At 40.3% G+C, this 17,849-nt stretch overlaps 2 protein-coding genes across 7 annotated transcripts in view; both read right to left on the minus strand.

Annotated features, from left to right (window-relative positions):
* Positions 1-17,849, minus strand: part of LOC138966326 (dedicator of cytokinesis protein 7-like) — a 96,820-nt gene that overhangs the window by 48,953 nt on the left and 30,018 nt on the right. For 3 of the 6 annotated variants that reach the window (XM_070338518.1, XM_070338517.1, XM_070338514.1), the window contains exons 19-29: positions 10,852-10,938; positions 10,196-10,412; positions 9,763-9,921; positions 9,220-9,378; positions 8,279-8,361; positions 7,435-7,530; positions 6,936-7,076; positions 6,047-6,160; positions 4,946-5,127; positions 2,426-2,551; positions 1,742-1,835 (exon numbers count right to left, since the gene is read on the minus strand). In XM_070338518.1, coding sequence (XP_070194619.1) covers positions 1,742-1,835; positions 2,426-2,551; positions 4,946-5,127; positions 6,047-6,160; positions 6,936-7,076; positions 7,435-7,530; positions 8,279-8,361; positions 9,220-9,378; positions 9,763-9,921; positions 10,196-10,412; positions 10,852-10,938 — 1,458 coding nt within the window. Of the gene's footprint in view, positions 1-1,741; positions 1,836-2,425; positions 2,552-4,945; positions 5,128-6,046; positions 6,161-6,935; positions 7,077-7,434; positions 7,531-8,278; positions 8,362-9,219; positions 9,379-9,762; positions 9,922-10,195; positions 10,413-10,851; positions 10,942-17,849 lie in introns of all 6 variants that reach the window. The other 3 variants (XM_070338516.1, XM_070338515.1, XM_070338513.1) reach the window with 1 other exon arrangement.
* The window catches only part of LOC138966333 (nucleolar transcription factor 1-B-like), a 71,431-nt gene continuing 56,758 nt past the window's right edge, over positions 3,177-17,849 (minus strand). Inside the window, exon 2 of the mRNA XM_070338530.1 lies at positions 3,177-3,598. The gene's annotated coding sequence lies outside the window, so the exon portion shown is untranslated. The remainder of the gene's footprint in view (positions 3,599-17,849) is intronic.

Genomic DNA, 17,849 nt, shown 5'->3' on the forward strand with positions numbered 1-17,849 from the left:
ATCTGGCGCCTGGCAGCTGAGAAGGGAGAGCACTGGGCTAGTGATCCTTGGTTGACAGGTTCCAATCCAGACCAGGACCAACATGGGTCAACTTTATATGCACACTCTTAGACGGTCAATGTCATCACAGTGGCACGCAAAAGACCTCGGTCATTCTGCCTTAAGTTCATGTGGCTGATTACCTGTAAACAGACCTGTGCACACTCAAAACGCTCATCAGTAGTAAACAAACCAAATTTCAGTAGTTTTTAAAATGTTTCAGTAGTAAGCTGTAACGACAGTTCAAGACACAAGCGTATTGGTCTCCTTTGCTGGATTTTACGATCTCCAGGTTGTCTTGAGTATAACTGGACTTCCAGCACTGTTTTGCCGTTTTCTTCTTCTTTGGTGACAGAGCTGGTGTCTCCTCTTCACTATCTGAATCTCGCACTCTTTTTTTCTTTTCCATGTTTCACTTCAATCACAAGTTGCCACGCAGACGCTGGACAAACTAAGTCTAAGAACAAAGACTCAATGCTGAGAACACGCGCGCTTCCGGTAAATCGGAAAACGTCTTTTCAGCACAACGGCCAACTACCGAATTTGACGGATTACAAGACGCACCGTTTTAAAAGCCGCACCCCCGACTTTTAAAAAAAAAATTGGGACGAGCCACGTATAGGCCGCGTCACTATATTAGCCGCCGTCGAAAAAAATATAATCAGATCGTGTCAATCAATCAAAACAACCAGGCAAACGAAAGTACGGTATTTGGCGAAATCGGCTCCGAGAATAAACAAGTGAAACAAAGAAGAAAAGTGAAAAAGTTTGAAGAAAAATATCACACACACAATTTGTAACCAACACACACATGTAGTCCCGCCCGGAAAAAGCTTTTTTGGGATGATTTACGACTTTTGCGCACATTTCGAGCAGACGAAAACACAACATGGCGGCTCTCGCTCCTCCAACTATCGCGAGACACAAAAAAACAAAATCTCGCGCGCGCGAGATCCTGATACATCCGGTGTTTCTCTGTACGCTATCTTGTCACGACGACTTGTTGACAAACGAAGATTCGCGAAAGAAAGAGAAAAGCGCCGAGTCTTGAGTAGAGAGCTAATAAAGTACCGGTAATCGCTAATCGAGCGAAATGAAAATCCGCGGCGACTTCCATTAGGTGAATGCTATTCAAGTTTAGGTAACGTTTTAGCCGCATCTTTTTATAAGCCGCAATGCGATTTTTTTTTTTAAAAAGTCGCGGCTTGTAGTCCGTCAAATACGGTAATTGGTCAAAACATCTTAAAACAGAAAAAAAGTACCTTTTTTTAATTTTTTTTAAAACATCGGAATTTCGGAATTTTAATTAAAAATCCATAGCACCGTATTCTGCATATAAAAATCGGAGAAATTACGGAGAAACCGTAGATGTGCACAGGTCTGTGTAAACACACAGGCACTTGGCTAGCGCAACTCTTGTTGCTGCTAGCTTTTCACTAGGAGGAAGAGACTCAAAATTACCAGTAATTCAAAGATGGCCGCGCTGTGCATGCGCAGTGCCTTCAGGGAAGTGACCTTGACCGATGACCCTGACCTTAGTCAAGGCCGTTTTTTTTAAAGGGTTACTTCCCCCTTACCGGGGTGAAGCGTAGTTCAGCGTCTTAGAACTTAAACTAAAGTAAATTGCTATATGTGAGTTGGGATAAGATATGCGATTTAACAAAGTAACGGGAATGGAAATGGAAAGCTGAGCACGACTCACCTTAATATGGGGGTCAGTGTAGCGCACGTCCAGGTCGTGATTGTACAACAAGTTGCACAGAACGCCAATAGCTCGCTGGTGCACTATGTAATTGCTGAAAGCACAATACACATTTTACTCTGGGCTGTAACGCAGAGACATAATAACAATAGAAAAGACATGATCAGAACAATTTTAAACAACAGACAAATCTTCGTTTCGCTTGAACACTGAAAACAATGATCTTCTGTTACGAAACAAAAAGGTAATGAATGGTTGGTAACCAATGAGGATGAGTTTTATATTTTACAAGCAAATAAAACACAGCACACACACACACACACACACGCACGCACTCACTCACACACACGCACACACACACAGAAACACACACACAGAGGAAGACTGAACAAGCTGAGATTAATATAAACTCTTTAAACATCCTGCGTTTTCATGAAGCATCGCATTTTCAGTTTGCAGTTCAAGTCCCAACGATATTTGCTAATTTCTTTTCGGAACTCATAAGATGCTGAACGGGGAAGAGTCAAGTCAACCAAATGGATTTGGGTGTTTGGTTGGTGTTTTTTCAACTGATATGGCGATGCGGGACCGATGCAAGTTTGTTTCCATTCTCAGTTCACAGTTGTCTCTGTGTTTGAAATTAACAAGTAATAAGTCAGTGTATCTCAAAGTTAAAGGACTGACCTGGCGTCAAAGCTGTTGTTGAGATCGGACAAAACCAGGCCCACCAGGTAGTGCTGCTGGCGGAACTCTGGTGTCAGCTCAAAGAACACGCCTTTGTCTGTCAGTGTGCTGGTCGATGTGTAGGAACTGCAAAATAATTAGAAACAAAGTGAAAAGTAAGTATGCTTGTCAATGTGTACCACAGTGGAACCGCCGATGTGTAGACCCCCACCCCCCCCCCCCCCTCCCTGATTTAGGGCTTCCCCCCTTTTAAGACCTTGCTTTTTCAAATGTTCTCTTTACAACCTCTGTAAATTTACCTCCATTTTAAGACTCACTCCTTTTTACATTTAGTCAAGTTTTGACTAAATGTTTTCACATAGAGGGGGAATCGAGACGAGGGTCGTGGTGTATGTGTGTGTGTCTGTCTGTGCGTGTGTGTGTGTGTTTGTCTGTGTGTGTGTGTGTGTGTAGAGCGATTCAGACCAAACTACTGGACCGATCTTTATGAAATTTGACATGAGAGTTCCTGGGAATGATATCCCCGAACGTTTTTTTCTTTTTTTCGTCATATCCGGCTTTTTGTAAAAGTTGAGGCGGCACTGTCACACCCTCATTTTTCAATCAATTTGATTGAAATTTTGGCCAAGCAATCTTCGACGAAGGCCGGACTTCGGTATTGCATTTCAGCTTGGTGGCTTAAAAATTAATTAATGACTTTGGTCATTAAAAATCTGAAAATTGTAAAAATAAAAAAGTTTATAAAACGATCCAAATTTACGTTCATCTTATTCTACATCATTTTCTGATTCCAAAAACATATAAATATGTTATATTTGGATTAAAAACAAGCTCTGAAAATTAAAAATATAAAAATTATGATCAAAATTAAATTTTCGAAATCAATTTAAAAACACTTTCATCTTATTCCTTGTCGGTTCCTAATTCCAAAAACATATAGATATGATATGTTTGGATTAAAAACACGCTCAGAAAGTTAAAACGAAGAGAGGTACAGAAAAGCGTGCTATCCTTCTCAGCGCAACTACTACCTCGCTCTTCTTGTCAATTTCACTGCCTTTGCCACGAGCGGTGGACTGACGATGCTACGAGTATACGGTCTTGCTGAAAAATTGCATTGCGTTCAGTTTCATTCTGTGAGTTCGACAGCTTGACTAAATGTTGTATTTTCGCCTACGCGACTTGTTAAACCCTGATTCGGAAAATAAACAAGACAAGATCAAAGAAAAATTATAAACTTTTGTGGGGGTTTGTTTGTTTGTTTGCTTAACGCCCAGCCGACCACGAAGGGCCATATCAGGGCGGTGCTGCTTTGACATATAACGTGCGCCACACACAAGACAGAAGTCGCAGCACAGGCTTCATGTCTCACCCAGTCACATTATTCTGACACCGGACCAACCAGTCCTAGCACTAACCCCATAATGCCAGACGCCAGGCGGAGCAGTTTTGTGGGGGTAAAAAGCAACAATAATAGGGTAAACTAGAACAACATTTCTGAGTGAGAGAACCAATGGAAACCTGAGAGCCAGTACAGTAAAGACAATAGACAAAGCAAAGAATCTTCACAGAGTTATATGTCACTTATTCTCCCTTCACATGCGACACATTCTCTTCCCAACGAAAAATTCAATGCCAAAGCTTCGTGCAGCTAGCTTCATGAAGTAGGCTTGGTGAAGTCAACTTCGACTCATTAATATCAGGCTTAACCCCCACCCTAAATGTTACATATTGAAGCGCGGAGAACACAGAAATATTCTGTGGTTTGCGCTATATAAGTGTTCATTATTAACTCATTCGCTGCGCAGCTAAATTTCCCCTGTGTTCCCTGCCAACGCGCGATTTAGAGCCATTTTGAAAAAAATATTAAAAATCAACAACACAAGATAACCTTACATACCTTATGTTTTTGCAAAGTTTGAAACTTACTCTTTTAGAAAATATATGAAACATTTGAAAGTACATACCTTTTGTTGTCTTCATATCCACGCAAAATATCCAATTTGAAGCAAAACAAAAAAAACTTTCTACGTCATGGGTTCATCATACACAATGTCATGATCGACACTTGCATTGCCCGAATCATCACCCAAATGATCGTCCATTGGCACAAAATCGTCACCAGAATCTAAAATATCATCTCCACTATCATCATCACTGAGGTCAAGATCAGAACCGTACTGAATAACACGTTCTAGCACTCTTTTCAAGTTACTACGTCTCAGCAGAACGATCCGCCATCTTGGAAAAGTCAAAACACGTGGGTCGCACACCGTCAACAAATTTTTTATTAATCCCAACAATTTAAGGGAAGGAACTGTTTACAGTGAATGGTACCACTGTAGACAGATAGAAGTTCATTGCAGGGGTTGTTTCCCTTGGTCAGCAGGACCGTTTACACCGTTAAAAATTCGTGATATCCGTCGGAACTCAAGTGCCGGCACGCAGCCAACGCTAAACACAGGTGTCGGAATTCCAGTTCCGACGCGCAGCGAATGAGTTAATATTACATGGACTGACCTGTGCGAGGCAGCACTGCTGATGCTGCTGGTGGGAGAGTTCATTCCGGAGGGGGTGAGGGGTGTGCCGAAGGGCAAGTTGAGGGGGAAAAAGTGTTCATGGCTGCACAGAATGCGCACGAAGTCCAGACGTAGCAGCAACAGGCTAGTGGCGTCCGACATCTGGCAGATCTTCAGTGACATCTGTACACAAACGTTATACTTGTATGAATATAGCGTGTTTGGTTGGGACACCAGTTTTTCTTTCACTGGCGACGGCAAGCTAATACAAAGCAGGACATTCATGAATAGACCGTGGTAATCTGCAGTCATCATGATAAACAAAAAATTCATGGAGACAACCCAAAACATAATCAAACAAAAAAATCACACAAAAAGTACAAAGTTTGCATGTATTCACTCTTTTTAAAATGTTTGTGTTTATATTTTCAACGTGAATTAAAGTGGAAAAGTGAAGTTAAAAAAAGTGTACGTGTGTGTGTGTGTATGTGTCTGTTTTCATGAGTGATTGCTTAGAAAGTCTTGGACCTTTTTAATGCAATTTTGAACTGTTAGTAAATGAGATGTATTTTGTGCTTTAAACCGCCTGACACTGCGAGGCAATTTTCCTTGTTTTTATGACAGTAAAATCTTTGAGTCTCGAGTCTTAAGTTGAAAATACACAGTCCTCCCACCAGTGTTGTATGCATGTATGACGGGCGCAGTGGCGTGGTGGTAAGACATCGGCCTCCTAATCGGGAGGTCGTAAGTTCAAATCCCGGTCGCTGCCGCCTGGTGGGTTAAGAGTGGAGATTTTTCCGATCTCCTAGATCAACTTATGTGTAGACCTGCTAGTGACTTAATCCCCTTTGTGTGTACACACAAGCACAAGACCAAGTGCACACGAAAAAGATCCTGTAGTCCATATCCGAGTTCGGTGGGTTATAGAAACACGAAAATACTCAGCATGCCTCCCCCGAAATCGGCGTATGCTGCCTGAATGGCGGGGTAAAAATGGTCATACACGTAAAAATCCACTCGTGCTAATAAAAACATGAGTGAACGTGGGAGTCTAAGCCCATGAACAAAGAAGAAGAAGAAGAAGTATGCATGTATGTCTCACCCTCTTGATGTACTCCTTAATGAGCTGGAAGACAAAGCCACGGTCCATCAGAGACAGAAGGTCGTGCAGGAAGAACGCCAGGCTTGTGTTCAGACTCTTGATCAGCGGTGGCTCCTGTCATCATAAAACAAGCAAGGTATGTTATATGTTATTTTTTTTAATATTTTTTTTATATGTTATAGTTATTTAATGTTATATTATGTTACAGGTAGCTCCTGTAGTCATAAACAGGCAAGGTATGTTCTATGTTATAGTTATGTAATGTTATATGTATGTCACAGGTAGTCATAAACAGTTCTATATTATAGTTATGTAATGTTATATGTATGTTACAGGTGCTCCTGTAGTCATAAACAGGCAAGGTTTGTTATATGTTATAGTTATGTAATGTTATATGTATGGTGGCTCCTGTCGTCATAAACACGCATAATCAGTTACACTAAATACGGTGTCTCTAGTTCAGGTTTCATTGACAACAGTAACTTCAGAAAAAAATTTTTAAATTAAAAAAAAGGTGAAAGGACTTGATCCAATTTTTTTCTGAGCCAAGCCTGATAACCTTTTAATATTGATACAGTTGAACCTGCCCATGGGACCACCTCTTGAAAGTGACTACTGCCCAAGACAACCTCTCGCAAGGATCCTGGACAAATGTTCATCTATATAATTAACTTTTTCATAGCGACCACCTGTCTATACCCAGCAAATCTGGTCAGTCCCTTGGTTGGTCGTTATAGACGGATTCCACTGTTATCTATAAACAAACATAAGGCTACTACAATTACAATATTTTTTTTTTTTTTTTTTTTTTTTTAAGAAGAAGAAAACTTGTTTTGCATACAGTGTAACTCCTAGCACAATGAAAATGGCCAGTGACCAGAATCCTGACCTTGATGTATCTGTCGGTGATGTCCTTGATGAGCATGTTGACCAGGGCCTGGATGTCGTCGATGAAGTGGTCAGGGAAGCGCATCTGCCGTGGCACACACAGCTTGTCTGTTTGGGCAAGGTGCTCCCCCATCGCCTTCACCTGGTGACGCAAAAATCAATCAGCATAAAAGGATCACAAATCCTCAGTCAGCACAAGCAGACAGTATGTAATACAGCTCAAACACACACACTCAGACAAATATATCTTTCAAGTTACTACTTCCCTGTCCACAGTAAAATTACAAGATTACAATTATTAATTCAGCCCGGTGTGCTAAAGCACAAGGTATATATATAGCTTGACAATGTGTCAAACACTCATCCATACAAACACACACATGTACACACACTGACACACACTGACACACACACACAAACACACACACTCACACACACACACACACACACTCACACACAACTCTCTCTCCCAATGTGTGCATCACACAAGCCTTACTGACCATGAGCTCAAAGAAGAACCAAGCGTTGCTAACGGTCAGTTCCCTTGACGACCCGCTGGACACCACCCATTGCAGGGCCAACTCTTCATGCACCAGCTGAAACAGGCCATCAACACTGTCAGAGAATGAAAGACACACACAATGAAAGCTAAATACCAATGGAACTAGCATAAACAGACCATCGACATTGTTAGAGAATAAAAGAAATGCACAACGAATCTAAATACCAATTGAACTAGCATAAACACGTTATTCGGATTTTACTTCCATGTTACCCTTTTCCAGTTCTCAAATCCTATTCTGACATTTAAAAAAAAAATCTTTATGTTTAATAAAAACAAACACCAAGAAATGTATAGTTACCAGACCTGCCAACCTTTGTGAAGCCTCAAGGGTAACAATTTAGAAAGTTTGGAATGTTCAGCGCAGCAAATGGAAAAGTTTGCCTACAAAAAAACCAAGGGTATTCACCCTTTCACAACCCATACAAACCTGACAGAGTTATGTCCGAACACTGTCTAGTAGGCAGGGTAAGGGTTATGAAGAGATGACAAGGTTGTGTCCGAACACTGTCTAGTAGGCAGGGTAAGGGTTATGAAGAGATGACAAGGTTGTGTCCGAACACTGTCTAGTAGGCAGGGTAAGGGTTATGAAGAGATGACAAGGTTGTGTCCGAACACTGTCTAGTAGGCAGGGTAAGGGTTATGAAGAGATGACAAGGTTGTGTCCGAACACTGTCTAGTAGGCAGGGTAAGGGTTATGAAAAGATGACAAGGTTGTGTCCGAACACTGTCTAGTAGGCAGGGTAAGGGTTATGAAGAGATGACAAGGTTGTTTTACTGACCTTCTTGCCCCTGACTTTGGTGGGGAAACCTGAGGCATAGTCTTCCCCCTTCATGCTTCCGGTACGGTCAAGCTGCTTTCCTCCTGAACACACACACACATTTGTTTCTGATAAACATTTGACATGCAAACTTAAAGTTATAGGGTCTTGTTTTGCTTTGCTTTTATCTTATGCAATACTTTGTCTTGCTGGCAGATGACAATATCTAAATCCTTAAAACTTCAAACACAGTTAACCTGCTGAATCTTAAGACTCTGTACCTCTAAACTAGATTGTGCACAAGTCAGTGTATCCTTAAATGTCCCTTAGAAGCCCGCGGTACATGTACAAATGTGTGTTCACTCAAACACCAGCAATAAAAGGATAAAAGTACAACATATCATAAGTTGGTTGCAACAAAAAAAAGTCAACAGTATTCATGGGCCAAACAAGTTTCTACAAATGTGTGTGCACTCCTTTCTTTTTTTCTTCTTTATTTGGTGTTTAACGTCGTTTTCAACCACGAAGGTTATGTGTGTGCACTCAAATAAGAGATAAAAGCATAAAACTAAAAAGTATAATTATTTGTTTCCAACATATACGGCCAACAGTACCTACAACAAACCAGTTTCTACCAGAACACATAGGATCTAGACAGTTGAACAGCATTTTGACGTTGTCATGGAATTTGGGCCAAACTAATTATTTTGATTATGAAATAGTGTTAATATTTTTATCTGGTATGGCTAGAAAGATAAAACAATGTTAAATAATGTTCTGTCCATTATATTTTAGAGTATGTGTCTCATCAAGATTGATTTATTCAGTCTAAAGCACAAAAACATCAAAATCGCCGAGAATCGAGTTACACCAACATTCTAGGACGACGAAATTTTGTCTCCGTCTATGGACTAACATGGTAGCAAGTACAAACACAGAAGAAGAAGACGCGAGTAGCTTACCGATGAATGCCAGCACCTCGGCATCAGGCGAAGTGGGTGTGTTTCCAGCAAGGTCAGGGTTACTGGTGCTGCGCTGATAGCTCTGCTTGTTGAGCGGGAGAGAAGACGGGCGACCTAGTGTGTTGTACCCTGTAGGGCTACCTAGCTGTGGTACTGAGGCTGGCACACACACACAGATAGAGAGTTTAGAACAAGGAGAGAAGCTGGACGCAATGTATTGTACAGAATGGCAACAAAAAGAATGCAAAGCAGGAGATTATAACAAAGCAAACAATATGATGAAAGAAAGCAAAAAATGTATCAAGAGAAAAAAAGGCATAGAACATTTTCCATAACACAGGTATGCACACAGACGCACACATACAAACACACACGCATACAAACACACTACCAAACAACCAAAATAAAGAGACAAAAAAAGAGGAGGCAGAGAAACTATAAAAGTAAATAAAGAAAGTGCATAAAAGAAAAGTCAATTAACACAAAATTAAAAAAAGCCTCAACGTTGCCCAACATCAAAAGAAAAGACCTAAGAACAGTCACCTTGGTGGATCATGCCTTGGTGCGGCAGAGTGCAGCAGTACTCAATGTAGGACGCCAGCACCGAGTTGCGACCATTATGGTCGTTCTTGTCCTCCAGCAGTTCATGCACACGTCGCACGATCTGAGCCAGCGCCTCAAAGGTGGCCTGACCCACATTCACTGTACAGGCAGAAAAAACAACCATCATTATTAACACATACAGTCACATTCATATGCATGCACACACACACATACACATGTCATATATGAGAATGAGACATGCTAAAAAAGAAGGAAAAAGGCTTTAAGTTTCAAAATTAGAAACAACTGCAAGACATTGATTTTCTCACCCCTAGCTGAAAAGAAGGCAGACAACAATTCACACATATGACACTGCTTCACAATAAATAAAATGTGAAAACTTCTCATAAAAAGGAAGAATTTCTCTACATACCAATGTTTCCCCCAATGACGGGCGGTCTGACCATCAGACCGATGAGCTTGTCGAGGATGAGATGCAGAAACTGCACCAGGGCCTCACCACGCGCGTGCACGAGGTCCATGATGCTTCGCTTCAGCTCGTTCTCAAAGGCGTTCTCGTTCATGCGTGGCGGAAGTTTCTGTTCCTGAACGTAGTTGCACAGGTGCATGAAGCGGTCGATGTATTCATCCTGGAAAACACACAGGATTCTGGTGTCAGTCATTTGCCTTAGAGTTAATTTACAAAATGCCTGATTGGCAGGGTAAAAACGGTAATACAAGTAAAATTCCACATGAGCACAAACATGAGTGAATGTGGGAGTTCCAGCCAATGATCGTTAAAGAAGAAGAAGAAGAAGAAGAATTTACAAAGAATTGAAGAAAATCAAATCCAAAATAAGCATCCATTCTTCAGTCACTCAGGTTTTAACTCATTCTTGTCCACCCACCTCCTTGTATATCTCTTTGTTTCTTTCTTTCATTATCTTGCTCTCTTTCTCCTTGTCTTTCTCTCTACCTGCCTGCCAGCCTGCCAGCCTGCCTGATTGCCTGCCTCATGTCTACCTTTTTCTCTCTTCTTCTCTTCTGGCTAACTTATAACACCTGTAATGAGGTAACCCCAACACTCACCTGAGCGTGAACTGAGGAAACCGCTTTGACGTTGACAGTGAAGACACCTTTGTGGTTATCAACCCACTTCATGTTGGGATGTGGAGACTGCTTGAAAAAGGAAAACAAGTCACGTAGAGTTATATCAAAACATTTAGTCAATCGGTCTGCTTGAAAAATAAAAACAAGTCGCGTAAGGCGAAAATACAATATTTAGTCAAGTAGCTGTCGAACTCACAGAATGAAACTGAACGCAACGCAACGCAGCAAGACCGTATACTCGTAGCATCGTCACTCCACCGCCCGTGGCAAAGGCAGTGCACGTGGAATTGACAAGAAGAGCGGGGTATTCGTTGCGCTGAGAAGGATAGCACGCTTTTCTGTACCTCTCTTCGTTTTAACTTTCTGAGCGTGTTTTTAATCCAAACATATCATATCTATATATTTTTGGAATCAGGAACCGACAAGGAATAAGATGAAAGTGTTTTTAAATTGATTTCGAAAAAAAAAAATTGATAATAATTTTTATATATTTAATTTTTAGAGCTTGTTTTTAATCCGAATATAACATATTGATATGTTTTTGGAATCAGCAAATGATGGCGAATAAGATAAACGTAAATTTGGATCGTTTTATAAATTTTTATTTTTTTTTACAATTTTCAGATTTTTAATGACCAAAGTCATAAATTAATTTTTAAGCCACCAAGCTGAAATGCAATACCGAACCCCGGGCTTCGTCGAAGAGTACTTGACCAAAATTTCAACCAATTTGGTTGAAAAATGAGGGCGTGACAGTGCCGCCTCAACTTTCACGAAAAGCCGGATATGACGTCATCAAAGACATTTATCAAAAACATGAAAAAAACGTTCGGGGATTTCATACCCAGGAACTCTCATGTCAAATTTCATAAAGATCGGTCCAGTAGTTTAGTCTGAATCGCTCTACACACACACACACACGCACACACGCACACACACACACACATACACCACGACCCTCGTTTCGATTCCCCCTAGAGAAAGGGAGAATGTACGTTCTGGCTCACCGATTCCGACAGACCCTAAATATTAACGCAAAATAGGCTTCTGGACTAAACTTTTACTAAAATGAAACATGCGACAAAATCAGAAAAATACTGCATAAATCCATACAAAAAAAATACAGTAAAGTAAGGTTGTTTTGAACCAATCCCGGGTCTGTCGGAATCAGTAACCCAGAACGTACATTCTCCCTTTCTCTCATACAACGCTAAATTTAGTTTCCATTGAAATATTAATCCAATCTGCCCGTCGTCGGCAACACTACCGTATTGATCTGGTAAAGACAAACACTGAGCCAGCGTGTGTTTTGCGAGGCCTGCAAGCTAGTCTTCTATATTCCTCCAATGGCAAGACAAGATTAAATTATGTGATAGCAACAGTTACGTCACGTCCGCCCACCACTTGGTGTTGATAGTAACATAGCCTGGTGATTTTGTCATTTCATTCCAGAGTCGCCCACCGCGCAGTTGTGTTTTCTGTGAGAGAAGTGTTTTTACTGTCACTATATTTGCTAAATATTTATGTCTCAAGATAGCATTTCTGAAGAATTAGAGAGAGAACTTCTTCCTCAAGATATGGATCAACAAAGCAGATGGAGTGTAGAACAACTTGGTATCATTGAGGAGCATATATTTCATCATAATAATTATGTTGATGTATTGAATAGAATGAAAAGAGAAGGGCCATCAGAAAGTAGGAAACTACCTAGATTTCTCTCCCAACCAAAAAGAAAACTGACATCTCTGTATGGGGAGCAGGTGAAAAAACGAAAGGTTATGTCACCAGAAGAACTCCATCAATACTTGCAGTCAAAAGAGGTTGATGTGAGTAAGACAGTTAGGAAAGAAGTTTTCTTTTTTTCCTCAGAGAAAATAGGGTCATCAGATGCTGCTATTGAAAAGCTGAAGGAAGGATACAGGCAGATTCAAAGACAGGAGGCCACCAGTATGTGTTTTAACCTTCAGTATGGTTCTCTTCTGGATGCATCTTTCAAATTCTTTCAGGAAGAAAAGGAACGAGGAATTCACAAAAACAAGTGGGAAGAGTGGTTGCAGGCAAACATTGGCATCTCACCAGCTTATTCACGCAAACTGAGAGAGATTGCTCGTTTGCTGAAACCATACTTTAGCAGGTTTTCTACAGTTGGTCTGTCTTTCATTGAAATCTACTCTCTGAGAAAAGATTTGAAGACAATGTTTGAAAGTAATGAGGAGATCAGAAAATATTGGACTTCTCCCATGCAAGAACCACTACAACTCCAAACACGATCCTCTCAGTTGTGAGAAGTCAGTCACGGTTGAGCAGAGCGCTCCAGCCTGGAGCGCCAGGTCTTTGTATTGCCTGCTATTGATGTTTCTTCCAACCCGTCACTACACTCAGTTGTGAGAAGTCAGTCACGGTTGAGCAGAGCGCTCCAGGCTAGAGCGCCAGGTCTTTGTATTGCCTGCTATTGATGTTTCTTCCAACCCGTCAAACAACTTCTAAAGGCTGCCTTCGGGCGGCCGCCGAGTGCACTTTATGCAAATGACTTGTTTATTGATTCAAGCTTTGACAAGTGTACTTGGTGGCTGCTTTGAAACTCAACAAAGCCCACTACCCCTTTCACAAACACTTCCCCAACGCAAGCAACTTCCTCTCCCCCGCTGCAGTCAAAACAAAGCTGTCATAGCGGGTTTTCCCGATTGACAAAAATTCTTATTACACACTCAGACTATTTGAAGCCGCGTTTGTTCTCCAGTGCCCAATTGCATAAGAATATTCTGGTGATGAATAAACGCGCTTTGTGTCATTAGCATCTAAAGATTTCTTGTTTACAATAGTTGTGTTGATCTGATGAAGCGCGGAACTGATCTTAGGGTTGTCATGGTGAAACACTCGCTTCTGAAACAGTGCTTCCTTGTAGTTATCATGCGATATGCTCGACTTTACAACCTGTTTGCTTACACCCTTTGCTTTTTTAACCACCCCTTTCTCACTTGCAACACTGTACATCTTTGCACGCAATCCAACATACTCCTTAATTATCTTCCCATTCATTTCATCTTTCATCTTTCCAATAACCTTCTTGTTAACATTTGAGTGCAATGGTGATTCTTTAGGGTAGTCGCAAGTGTCATAAAAAGAATCTTTTCCTTTTACTGCAGGACTTTCAGCTTCTAGATCTTTGTAAATGTCATCCGCTGGAATGTCAAGTAAGAATGAATCTGTGTCTGTGTAAAGTACTCTCGATTTGGGATATCTTGGTTTCAAATAATCATACAAAAACTCAAGCATCAACAGTTTTGACAACTCTAGCACAGTAAAGCCTATGAATACTGGTTTGTCAAGCTTGACTACAAGTTTTTTCATTAAGATACCATACAGCTGTTCATGAAAGTATTTAAAGTCTTGATACTGTGGTTTGGATGTCAGCTTGATGGCCTCATTTTCTCTTGTAACAAGTCTAACATCCTTTCTCTTGTGTGGGTTTTCCATTGTCTTACCAAAGCAACTGTTGTTCATCAGTTTAAAAAAGTCTTTCTCTGATGCATCAGCGGCTTTGGTTCTCAGTTCTGTGTTTTTCATGATGTAAGGTTTCATAAACTGTTCTTGATCAAATAAAATTATACGATGAACAGCCTTCAAAATTAATCCATGTCTAATGTAAAACTGTAACAGTCTGTAGTGACACACATACTTCTTTTTGTGAAACAGATTGGGCACCAGCTTTGGAGGTTCTCTTGGGTTTACTTTTAACCTCTCAGCCGCTAAAGGATAATCATTATGTAGATCATGAAGTGATAGTGGATAGTCTAAGTCAACTTCTAGTATCCATCCCTTTCGACTGTCTGGGCCTGCTTTTAATATTGTCAGCACAACACATTGTGAAAATGGTCCTGAATAGATCTTAAAGTTCCGAAGTGGAAGCGTCTGACACATTGCCCAACCATACAAATTGTTTGCATCTAGATACATGATGTAATTAGAAGGTTTCATAGGATCAAAGTCGTCCAAGTATGTGTTGTTGGCTTTGCAGTAATTGTGTGAAGCCATACTGATTCCTCCACGTAGTCCATTTTCAATCATCTGAAGTGTAGGTAGATCTGATAGCAAGTCAATCTTTACTCCTGTAAATCTAAGAAATGCATCCCAGCTCATGCCTGGTGCAGATATGTAATGTGAAGGATCTAGATTGTAGTGCTTCATACATGTTCTTCTGTAATTCTCAAATATATCTGCAAGTAAACAAGCATCAGCCAACAAATATTGATCATGATAATCACCCATTGTATTACATCCTAATTTATTCCATGCAGTCTTAGCGTGTTCATAGTCTTCGTCACTTATACCTTTACCCTTCAGCCGTGAGAAGTAAGCATCCTTTGGTGGTAACTCATCTTCATCAAACCTCTCCCACGAATCCATGTATTCATATGGATAGACTCCCTTTCTAACTAAGTCACTGTCAAAGTACTTACATGTGATTGGGAAAGCAGTTAGTGATGAAGATAAAGACTCAAGTGTTCCCATCAGATGTTGAGCAGAATCGTAGAAGTGTAAACTATTCAGAGTAAAGGCCATGTACTTTTCTGAAGACTGCGCAATGCATCTTGCTTTGTATTCATCAGTTACTGCCTGCATGATCAGATGTGAATCATAACCGCGCAAGTTATGGAAGAAGATTGGAAGCTTCCAAGTCTTAGGATCAAACTTTAATTGTAGATTACATTTGCTGTGTGCTGCTCCTCGGAACTGCCCACTTACATGATCATGATCTCTTACTATTGGATTGTCTGTGTTTGGTGTTAGACTTTGTTCGCATATCCAACACTGTGTGGTAGAGTTAAACTGTTCTTGGTCTTCAGGTTTCATAACAATGTCTGAAAGATTCAGTTGTTTGGAGCAGTCATTTCGCACTTGGTTCATTTGCTGTAAGAAGTTCTTTGCTGCATTAGGTCCTCTGTACAATTGCGGTTTAGAATGTTTACCATCTGAACTAACAACAATAAATGCATATTAACAGACTTGATGATTACTTAGAGTTACTGTTTTAGGTAGGTCTTTTGGTAAAGGTCCTTCATATGGCACAATGATAGATTCAAAGTCAGCACAAACAACATAAGGACTTTTCTGTAGTTTGCATACATTCTTAAAATACACTTTGCTGTCTGGCGGTGGTGTTGTTAACTTCACGACCGCATCATCAACGCTCTTACAATGTTGCTTGTGTATAAGTGCTGCATGAATTGATGGAATACGCAAGAGACATCGCCTACAAAAGTCTTGTTTACTATTGTGATTGCTTGTGCTCGCCATCAGTCTACTCATTGTACGAATCAAAGTGTAATGATATTTTACACCATCAGTCATTAGTAACATGTCAACATGGTTAGTATCACAATCACCAATCGTTGGTGAGTTCTTTGATATTCTGACTGGTTTCAGTTCATCTTCCTCATCCCACGTGTAAACATTTACGGTGATGGGTTTGTTTTGCTGTTCAAATTTGTCAATGCTTGTAATGCTGACAGGAAATTCAATACCAGTAAAGTTTAGTTTATTTCTGTATGCATCATAGTTAGACACTCTTTCTGCATTTTTCTTTACACTGTACAGTCTTGCCAGAACACACCACATAAAACATTTGTCATCATCATTCTTTATGTTCAGCACAGCACGTTTTTTGACAAGAGCAGGAGGTAAAGGTATGTAACTTCTACCTCTGATGGGGGCAAATTTACTTAGCTTCAATTCTATTTTTAGAATTTCACCTTCTGACCATCCGGATCCTTTCATCTTTGCATCCTCTGCAGCTTGCTCAAACCGTTTCATCATTTCATCTGCCCAGTTTCCATTCAATTCTGCCATAGAATTAAGTGCTAGTTGTCTGGTTGAAACATGCACTTCTAGCACCTCATCACTGACTGTTTTGTATTTTATTAAACTGACTATCTGCGCTTTTACTGGAGGTTCAATCAACAAATTGTTTGGAATTTGTTCAATGGCGTCTTGCACACTGGACTGCACATTTTGAGGATCCGTTACTTGTAATTCAACGGTGTCAAATACTGTCGATAAAGATTCTAATACAGAGTCTTCCATCGCTGTGAGTTTGATTTTATAACTCAAAATAAAAATATAAATTAAAAAAATGAAGTTGCTCAGAATTCTTTCTCAGAGCTTCCATTTTTGTTAACACTATAAAATCTGAAATAAAAAATCATTTAACATCTGTACCACGTGGAACTAATTGTAATTCCTCTTTTACAAAGGCTCTTTGCGGTGCTGGTTCTCTCAAGTAATATATAGGTGGATTTGTCTCTACTACTCTCTTGATTTCATGAATGTCAATACTCCAGATTGGATCCGTTGCACGCTTCCTGCTGTCACCCTCAGCTTCACCGGGTGCATATAAATATCTGACTTTCTGATTGAAAGGTAGTAATGCCACTGGTGTTGTTGACTTTGGAGCAACAGGTATTGTTTTCTGTTTGATTGCATCAACTGGTCTTAACCCTGTAGCTTTAAATACCTCCAGATTCATTGCTCTAAGTACTGATGGTAATCTTTTGACCCATTCAGTGTTACGCAATTTACTTTCTGTGTCCAAAAATTCCTGATGGTACTGATATGAAAACAGTTTTTCTGCCAACAGTTTGTTAAAGCTCTCAACAATAGCCTGTGACCTGTGGTTTCCTGGAATACCTCTCTTCACTGTAACATGATGTTTTAACAGAAGCTGGTTGACAGCTCCTTTAAACTCCTTACCATCATCGCACTGAATCATTCTGGGATACTTTAGTGGTCCACGTCTGTAAATTTCTTGCAGGGCAACAGCTGTAGCTATAGCACTTTTCTCTGTCAACGGTTCAGCATCTTTGTATCTTGTTGCAACATCAACTACAGTCAGTGCATACTTATATTTCTTCCTTCTGACTGTGTCATGCGGTAAATACAGCAGGTCTATTTGATGAGTGTCATTCGGTTTAATGTTA

This window comes from Littorina saxatilis, linkage group LG5 (assembly GCF_037325665.1).
Source record: "Littorina saxatilis isolate snail1 linkage group LG5, US_GU_Lsax_2.0, whole genome shotgun sequence".
Classification (NCBI taxonomy): Eukaryota; Metazoa; Mollusca; class Gastropoda; order Littorinimorpha; family Littorinidae; genus Littorina; species Littorina saxatilis.